Raw genomic sequence first — 8,738 nt, forward strand, 5'->3', positions numbered from 1 at the left:
TGACTCATGCTGCAGCTCTTTGCTCCTTGGCACCGCACAGAGAATCTTTCTCTCCTACCTATTTGGCATCCAGAAGCCTGAGGTGGCTTCTTAACTCTAGGTCATCCTTCTGCTCCTGTCTGCCAGGCAGAGAGGAAAGGTTCCACGTGGAGTCAGCTCTGAAGAACGCAGGGAAAGTAGCTCTTCTTAATCCCTTGGACAGCATGGGTGGGAGAACTCCTGTCTCTAGAGTTCCCCATATCTAGCCTCTGGCTTTAACACAGTCAAGGAGTCTGGCTGTGCACTCGGCTACTGAAGAGCCACCTCCCTGGGTTTGCACATCTATGACCCCAGACACCAGGAGCTTAGGATCCCTGCTGATCTGATGCCACGTGCCTGGCTAAGCAAGCAGGGCAGAGAGAGCATGAACTGGTTCAACCAAACATCCAGATCAACACACACATTCATGGAAATGAAGCAGCTCTAAGGTGAAGCTAGAACTGCCACAGCGCATCTCCAGCAGGGACCGAAATGAAGCTCCAGGGAGCATGGGAAGGAGTAGGGCTGCTGGTCAGGGCTATTATGGCTAATTAGTGTCTTCAGTATGCGAGCATCTCCGTGTGCTGGATGCCAGCACCATCTCCCTAGGCAATAGGAAGAAAAAAAACACCTCCACCATTTCAAATTCAGAATAAAAGCCCCACTTTTCATATAGTATGTGTGGGGGTGTACGGACTTTGTGGGGTTTGTGCAGTGAGAGAGATCCCTGGCATATGGTGGTGTCTGAGCCCCTGCTGGGGTGTTTCTCTATGGGGATACAGCACTGGGTCTGCTCCCTGCTTTTGGGGACGACTCTTTCACCGTGGGGGTTTGCGTAAGAGCCATGTGTGCTTCTTTGGGCATAGCTGTACCCACAACATTAATTTTAAGCAAACAGAAATATGTGTCAGTACCAAGAGGGGAAGGCTGTTTAGTTAAATATCCTTACGTGTGTTTGCGTTGTCAAGGAAAAAGGTATGCCTGTGAGAAGCTTGTGAATGGCTCTTATTTTTTGCTTCTTTTTTTTCAGCGTTTTCAAAGTCTTAACTAAATTTGGCAATATCAGATCAACAAATTCCCCAGTACGTTCTCTCAGATATCACAGATATACTGGGATCTGGGGTATGGTGTGTATGGCTTAGCAACATACCTAGCAACCATAACAAATAAAAATGTCACGGTTCAGCTCTTCATTAAGGCCTGTAGCAGGATTAATAAGTGTTGTGGAATGTGTGCTTGGGCTTTTGCTTTAGCGAGGACTCAAACCGTGATATAAATCTGTGGGACGGGCAGGGCAGCGTTAATGTATGCACTGAGCACCAGGCTGGCCTTCTTAGCGGTGCTGGCTTGGCACAGCTGTAATACAGTCCAGATTTTAGCCTGCCATTTGTAATAGCTGCGTTAATATTCTGTTCTGCATTTAGCAAGAGAATTGTCACCTCAGGCTTGTGGGGATCTCTCCTGTTAGGCTGCAGGTCTGTTTGGTGTGATGGCACCTACAAGGTTTGGCCATTCATTGGGTTGCCCAAATTTGCCTTAAGACCCCTTTCCTGAGCAGTCTGTCATTGGGATGTCCTGTGTGGCTACACAGACACTGGGGAGAGTGAGAGGGATGCCTGCACTGGCTGTCCAGCACCCTATTCTCATGTGTCCCGGGAGGAAAGTACTCGATCCCTCCTTGCTGGGATACACCTACCATGCCTACTGCAGCTGATGGATTGTCAGGATGGTCTGCAGCCAAGTGTGATGCAGTTGGAACGAGATGCTATTTCCTTCTCCATCCAGCAGCTTTTGGGATGGGCTTGGATGTGCATGGGCAGATAGTGTGGGCTCCAGGTTGTTCGTCTGGCTCTACTACGAGCCAGATGGGAGAGTGACTCAGGAAGGCCAGTGCTACAAGCATCAGATTTGGGGATTACTGCCCTTCCTGAGCAGGGGAGGGCTCTCATTGGCCCTTTGAGGGGTGGAATGGTGGCTTTGGGGCTCTCCAGGGCATGCAGAACAAATCTGGAGCCAGCAACATGGGGACTGCTTGCCTTCAGTGTCTGTAGGGGAGCAGAGGCAAACCTAGCTATTTCTTGTGCTCTAAAATGTTATTATCCCAGTGAGAAGTTGTATTTATCAGGGCCAGAAGAGCTTCACACTGCACATTCCAGGCTGCAGGATGTTACAGTTGCTGCTCTGGGAGAGGGAAAAATCTCCTTTAGTCAGCTCAAATGCTGGCCAGAGGTTTCCAGCCCAGTCCAGGCACAGCAGAGCCAACCTGAAACTTTTCTGGGGCTGAAAGAGAGATCTGCATCCAGCTAAGGCTGAGACATATAAGCCTCCCAGCTCCAATCCTGGACCTTGGGGCAGGCCAGAAACACTTGGGAGGATGGGAACCACTTTGCAAGCAGAACAGAGATGCTCCTACATGTCCCTGTGCTAATCCCCTGTGCCTCAGAGAAGAGAGGAAACCTGTTCACCCTGGCCTTGGAACTGGGAAAATGCTGTCAGTGAAGGATTACTCTGCAATGAAAGCCTCCAACACAGAGGTCCGAACACCCATCCCCAGCCTCATCAGCCAGCTAAAGCATCAGATGGAAACTATTCAGAAAGTCATCCTCTTTTGCTTCCCAGTCGAGGTGCGTTTCATCCATCCCGCCTGGCTGTGGGCAGGATTTGGGCTCTGCCATACTGGGAAAAGCCACGTGCAGAAACCAGCAGATGGCTGAAGTTCCTTTCAGCCCCCAGACTGTGCCAGTCTGAATCCTTCAGTCCCTTTTCAAGGCACAGTTCGGTTCTCTCTGGTTCACTCGGGGCATGAGGCAGTGCAGGTGCCTTGTGCTGGGAAACCAGGGAGGGGAGAAGGAAGAGACGAGCTTCCCAGCAGCTCCCTGTGCCCACCTTCACTGGCACATCCCCACACCTCCTTCCTCTCCTTCCCAGCCCTCCCCAGCAGCATAAAGCAGGAGAACAAAAACAAGCGCAAGCTATAGTCCCACAAACCCGGAACCCATCCCCAGTGGGCTGTGGGTGAACACACCCTATCTGAGCTGCAGATACTTTATTCTGCTCTGCACCTACTCAGAGGCTATATCATCCTTTAATTCTATTACATGAAAAAGAAACATGCATAATGTTTTTGTTGTTTACATGCACAAGCGCTGCACCGGGGAGCAGAGGTGAGCACCACAGTGGTGCCAGCCCTGGGCACGTGTTGCAGCACCATGGCAGGAGCCAACCCCACAACTATTCATGCAAGAGGACAAAGGTGTTAAAAAAGTGAGATATTCACACCCTGAGCTCTTGCAAGACAAGCACCATGCTCAGCTGTAGTCATCCCCGTGGCACATTCATGCCAGGACATGGGTGGATGCAGGTGCACGACCCCATCCAAGAGGATTAAGGAATGGGACAGCCTTCCAGCCATCCCTCATCTTCAGCTCATCAAGTGTGATGGCATCAAGTCCTTCCTGCATCTCTGGAGACCTCAGGATGGCTGACTCCAACGAGAGCAACAGCCTCGCTTTTAGACACTCCCACCCCAAACTTTCTACTTCAGTTGTGTGCTGGGAGCTGAGGCTGGGAAGAACTTCTCCATGTGCTCTGAGCGGTGCAGTGTGTTGTGCCACACAGCCTCAGGGCTTGCAGGGCACAGCCACCACCCCAAGCAGCACCAAGAGCTTGAGCTCCGCTCGGCGTATCCCAGCTGGGGGTCTTGGTGTTCAGAGGGAAGGAAGCCCAGCCCAGTGCAGAGAAGGGCTGACAGCACCAGCTTAGCTTCTTTCCTACAAAAAAAAAAAAGGAATCAAAACAGAAGTAAGCACCTTGGTTTCTAGCTGCTGGTTTGCACTGTGTAGGTGCAGAGGTTATAGGATGTCCTCCTGGAGGTTGCGGGCAGAAGGAACGCCCTGCTCCCACACTCAGCAAGCATATAACCTGCATGCAGTTTGCTGCACCTCGTGTGCTGTGGGTGTAAAAAGCACCTGGAAACTCAGAAAATCACCGCAATGCAAAGGGGGGATGGCTGGCTTCAGGGCTCCAGTGCTTGCTGGCACCCGAAGTGCTTTCATCTGGAGGTTGCTGAAAAGGGACCATAAAAAAGGCCACCACGCACATGAAAGCACCTGAACCCTGCAGCCTCCCCCTGTTCTGCCCTAGAACTCATAGGCAGAGACGAAGAGTGTGATTTTGGAGAGATGCTTGGCCTGAAAGGTGCGGTCCAGGTACTCAGACATGTCCACATCCACCTGGATGGTCTGGGGGCCCTTCAGGCTCTGCACCAGGATGAGCTCCCCGGTCTGCCGGTCCGAGCGCTGCATCACAAAGTGGCCCCGGTTGTTGCCTCCCACGATGCCAAAGCGGAGACTGTCGGGTCCTGGCCGGCCGGGTGCCGCTGCCGTGGCCATGCGGAAGAGCGGGGTTGGGGTCAGCAGGTTGGAGGGCAGGGGCAGGTAGTGGAAGGAGATGGTTTTGGGCGCCTGGTGGCACGATCTGCTATCCATCGGGCAGGGGTTGCGCTCACACTGGCTGCAAAGGGAATGGAGGAGGAGGAAGTTTGGGGGGGGTCCCGCAGTGATCCTCCTTCCTGCAAGGAGGGATCGGGGGGTTGGAATGCCCTGTGCATGGAGCAGGGCCAGGTCTCATGTGCTGCACTCACAAGGGTGATGTTTTCACGTAGGTGATGTTGCCGCTGGGCTGGGGACACTCAGGGCTGACGCACTGGAAGCCCCCACCCGTGTTGATGCACGTTGTGCCCCGCGTGCAGTTGTCCCGCGACAGAGCGCACTCATCAATGTCTGAAAAACAGACAGGCAGCTGAGACCTGGAAACACTCATTTCCAGGTGCATTTTGGCAGAAAACAGGTGAAATGGAGCAAACCTTTGACAGGAGTAAGGAAAGCATGGAAGCTTCCCACCCTGCCTCTTGCATCCCTCCCTGCCCGTGCACTGGCCTCTTTCAGGGTAAGGCTGCAAACCCAAATCTGACAGAAATAAGCATTAAGTTCACTCCCAAATCTCACTTTCCATCTACTCCTGATCTTTTCCTACTGTTTCTGCCCAGGGCCAGCAGGGGTTAGGGCAGCAGGATGGGCTTGTTTTCCTAACTTTCTGCTAAGCTCGCTGAATGCGTCAGCACACCAAGTAAGGTAAGGGTGGCTTACCTAGCAGTAAGACCAAGGGCTTTTAGTGCGGATATGTGTTGGGAGTGTTACCAAGATGTTATGAAAACCTACTGCAGCAGAAGAAATCACGTAGAAAATGGGGAAGCACGAGATTTTGGGGGCAATCGTGCAAGGTTGGACAAAGTGGGAAAGCCATCCATGCTGCCTCACCTTCACAGCTCTTGCCATCGCCCAGCAGGCTGTACCCACTGGGACAGGCACAGCGGTAGGAGCCGGGTAGGTTGACGCAGACATGGGCACACAGCCGTGGGGCTCCTTCTGCCTGGTACAGCTCACACTCATCCACATCTGCAGGGAAACAAGTGGAGCTGCACACCCACGGCCCCTTACTCCTCACCCCGCAGCCCCTTAAGCCCTTACCCTGGCAGAGGCTGGCGGCGGCTGTGCCGCTCATGTGAAAGCCAGGCTCGCAGCGGCACTGCTGGGCGTGTTCCACCTGGGCACAGCGAGGCTTGCGGATGAAGGCAGGATCAGCTGTCTCACTCCATGCTGGGGGCTCTGCAGGGCACCAGAGGCAAGTTGAGGCCAGGACACGGCAGGCACCCAACCCGAGCTCCCTGCATCACCCACCTGTCTGCGTGCGCTGCTGGCAGGTGGCCCCACTCCATGGCGGTGGGCAGAGGCAGCGATGCTGGCCCGGTCCCTCCACACAGGTGCCGCCGTTCTGGCAGGGGCTGCTGGAGCATGTGCTGAGCTCTGCAAAAAGCCAGGTTTTGTCTGATGTATTTCAAAGCAGCATCATAACCTGATATTTCACCAAACTTGGACCACAAGAATCCCTCTTGTTCCAGTAAGCCCAGGTAGCATCTGCACTTGCAGCCAGACCTAGATCCCAGGAAATGCTCCCACAGCTGTAGCCACATCCAGCCCTGTAAGGAAAGGAAGTGGTACCTGTGCAGCGCGGCTCCTGTCCGCTCCAGCTGCCGTCGGCCTGGCATATCCGTGTGCTGGAACCCTGCAGCTTGAAGCCAGGCTCACAGGCAAAGTGCACCTCGTGCTCCACCAGGTACTTGGTGCCAAACATCCGCCCACCAGCAGGGGCCTGTGGGGCTGGGCAGGACACTGCAATAGACCAAGTTGGGGAGAAGTGTCCGCTGCTCACCCCATCCCAAAGCCCCCATGATTCCCTGGCACTCACCAGGCGCCGGCTCCGGGGCTGCCTTGGTCAGGGCTGCATGCAGCGTGCTGAGGCGGCTCTTCATCAGGCGCAAGCCCTCTGCGAAACGCGTCTCCTGCCCCTTCAGCAGCTGCTGCATCTGCCGCACAGCTGCCAGGAGCTGCTGCCTGCCTGGGCAGCCCTGCAGGCACGGCAAGCCTCAGCACCCACCTGGCTCCTCCAGGTCCCATCATTTGCCCCCATTGGCCAAACACGGGGTGGGGTTCTGAACCCAAACCTTGTGTGGGAAATCCCCAGCTCTGGTATGGCCTCCTACATCCTACCATGGCAGCACATCAGTCTGATAGCTTTGTTAGCCCTGGGAGAGATGCCACAGCTCATCCTGCTGGAGCTAGAGCCATGTCCCACTTCCATATTACAAAATAATAGGAAAACAGATGTCTTGTGGGTTCTTCTGGGGCCAGAAACACTTGTGGGACTTCTGCCTGCAAGCTAATGGTTACCAAGGGACTGAGTCATGCAGGCGACGGGCATCTTTATTATAGGTTTCCTGAGGAATTAACTGAAAACCGAAGGGAAAAGAGCGAGAGCTGAGCAAAGCAGAGTCAGTTTTCGAGCCTGGAGATTTGCAGAGCACGTGGAGCAGGGGATGAACGATCCCTATCAAGAGTGCACAACCCCATCTGCTGCTGTGCCCTGATGTGATGGGAAAAGGAGCCGGGTCCAAAGCCGGGACCGAGCAAAAGAAGCTACAGGGCAGGGGTTGATCTGCTTTGCAACTGAGGGTTTGAAAAGGAGAAAAAGAAAAGCCAGCCCCAAACGGCGTGCTTGGGGCACTCGGTATCATCCCCAGCCGCTGGTCGTGGCTGTTTCTGGGTTGCCGGGGATGAGCTGAGCCCTGGCGGCAGCTCTGGGGCGCACAGCACAGGAAGAGGGAGGAAAATGCAAATAGATGCCTGGCATCCCGCGCACTTCAATAAACAGCTCTTTGTTAGGTCTGATTTTAGCTTCGGGAGCCAGCAGAGCTCCCTGTGGGGTGCTGAGCCGTAACAAAACCCCCACTCTCCCATCAAAAACAGTGGTGCTTTTTGCTCTGGGCGTTACTTGGTCATGATTTCAGGTGCAGGGAAATTGAAAAACAAACAAACAAACAAACAAACAGCAACACAAAACCAGTACCGAAGCTTCGCTTTGCACTAACAGCCTCCGCGCTCACACCTCCCTCCCGCGGCGTTGGGTGCCGGAGAGGGGAGCGGAGCTGCAGCTTGGCTCACCTGCTGGGGTGGGGAACACAAACTGCAGCAAACTGCTGGGGGGGGGGGGGTCGAATTGTTGGGGGGTGGGAGGGTGCGTTTAGCATTGCTCTAAGCCTCCCGCTATGGGGAGAAGGGAAAGTAGATGAAATCTTGAAGGAGGCGTCCCCGAGACCCCGCAGCGCCCAGCTCTGGGGAGGCAGGAGGGGCGAAAGGACGCGCGTGCGGATAGCCCAGACCCACGCGAGGACAAGGACGAGCTCACCTGGGCCGCCGGTGTGGTCAGCCGTGCCGCCGGGCACAGCAGCAGCAGCGGCAACAGCAGAGGGAGGCTGCAGCGGAGCCCCGAAGCCATGGTCCTGCGGTCGAGCAGGGCTCTTGGCGGGAGGAAGGCGGTGAGCTCCCTCCGCCCGGCACCTCTGCCTCCTGGCTGGGATGAGTTATCCCTCCCACGCCGCCCTGCGCACCGCGGCCGGGGAAGCCGAGCCCTGGCGAACGGCACGGCGGGTGCCGGGCTCTGCTCGCACCCTGTGAAGCGGGACAAGGGCAGAGGATGGCGGAGCTCGCCCTGCAGAGCAAGGCTCGGGGCACGCTTGGGGCGGCCAGCCCGAGGGCAGCCCGCGTCCTCCTCCCCGAGCCCCGGCTATGGTCACCGCCATCCCAAACGCTGTCTGGAGGGCTGGCTGCATGGAGCCCTTCTGCCTGCAGCCACCTAAGGCCTGCCCTGTAAGAGGGGGTTGCCTTCGGTTCATCAGGCTGTCAGCTATTTCACCGTATTTCCCCTTATCTCTTTAGCTGCCTGGATTTCAACCAACCTCCACCGCTGCACCCCACCTTCAACAAAGCCTGCATCACCAGCCCGTAGGATTCCCGTGCAGAGCAAGTGATTGTGGCTTGTGAAAAGGCCACTCCTGGGGCACATGCAGCCTCTTCCCTGAGCCTGTGTCCACTTCCCGCAGCCACACACTACGGGGTGCAATGAACACCATGCACTATGTGGGGTCCCTGCACCATCTGCTGGGCATGGTGCAGTAATGAGAGCTGGGACTGGGTACTGGCAGGGCTGGAGAGGGCTCTTAGGGCAGTGTTTTGCAGGGACATCTCCCCACCCTGCAGTGGGGTGCTCTAAATCAGCCTTTGAGCAGAACCCACCCCCCTTCCCCAAACAGAAGAATGCAAACC

At 55.5% G+C, this 8,738-nt stretch overlaps 1 protein-coding gene across 3 annotated transcripts; it reads right to left on the reverse strand.

Annotated features, from left to right (window-relative positions):
* Positions 1 to 3,056: 3,056 nt before the first annotated feature.
* FBLN7 (fibulin 7) lies at positions 3,057 to 8,064 on the reverse strand. 3 transcript variants are annotated; one of them, XM_072332601.1, is made up of 9 exons: positions 7,822 to 8,064; positions 6,325 to 6,484; positions 6,078 to 6,248; positions 5,757 to 5,882; positions 5,547 to 5,684; positions 5,337 to 5,474; positions 4,661 to 4,799; positions 4,251 to 4,530; positions 3,057 to 3,788 (listed from the first exon to the last, which is right to left on the reverse strand). In XM_072332601.1, the coding sequence occupies exons 1-9, from the start codon at positions 7,909 to 7,911 to the stop codon at positions 3,777 to 3,779; spliced, it is 1,254 nt and encodes a 417-aa protein (XP_072188702.1). In that variant the 5' UTR covers positions 7,912 to 8,064; the 3' UTR covers positions 3,057 to 3,776. The 3 variants fall into 3 exon arrangements, with proteins under 3 accessions (XP_072188702.1, XP_072188701.1, XP_072188700.1); XM_072332600.1 differs by having other exon boundaries at positions 4,128 to 4,530; XM_072332599.1 differs by having other exon boundaries at positions 3,057 to 4,530.
* Between the last annotated feature and the right edge of the window lie 674 nt (positions 8,065 to 8,738).

This window comes from Excalfactoria chinensis, chromosome 3, assembly GCF_039878825.1.
Source record: "Excalfactoria chinensis isolate bCotChi1 chromosome 3, bCotChi1.hap2, whole genome shotgun sequence".
Taxonomy (NCBI): Eukaryota; Metazoa; Chordata; class Aves; order Galliformes; family Phasianidae; genus Excalfactoria; species Excalfactoria chinensis.

Coding starts and splice junctions, on each gene's coding strand:
- FBLN7 (XM_072332600.1), bottom strand. CDS start 7,911: ATGGCTTCGGGGCTCCGCTGCAGCCTCCCTCTGCTGTTGCCGCTGCTG. Junction 6,249..6,324: donor AGCCCCGGAGCCGGCGCCTG/GTGAGTGCCAGG, acceptor GGTCTATTGCAG/TGTCCTGCCCAGCCCCACAG. Junction 5,685..5,756: donor CCAGCAGCGCACGCAGACAG/GTGGGTGATGCA, acceptor GGTGCCCTGCAG/AGCCCCCAGCATGGAGTGAG.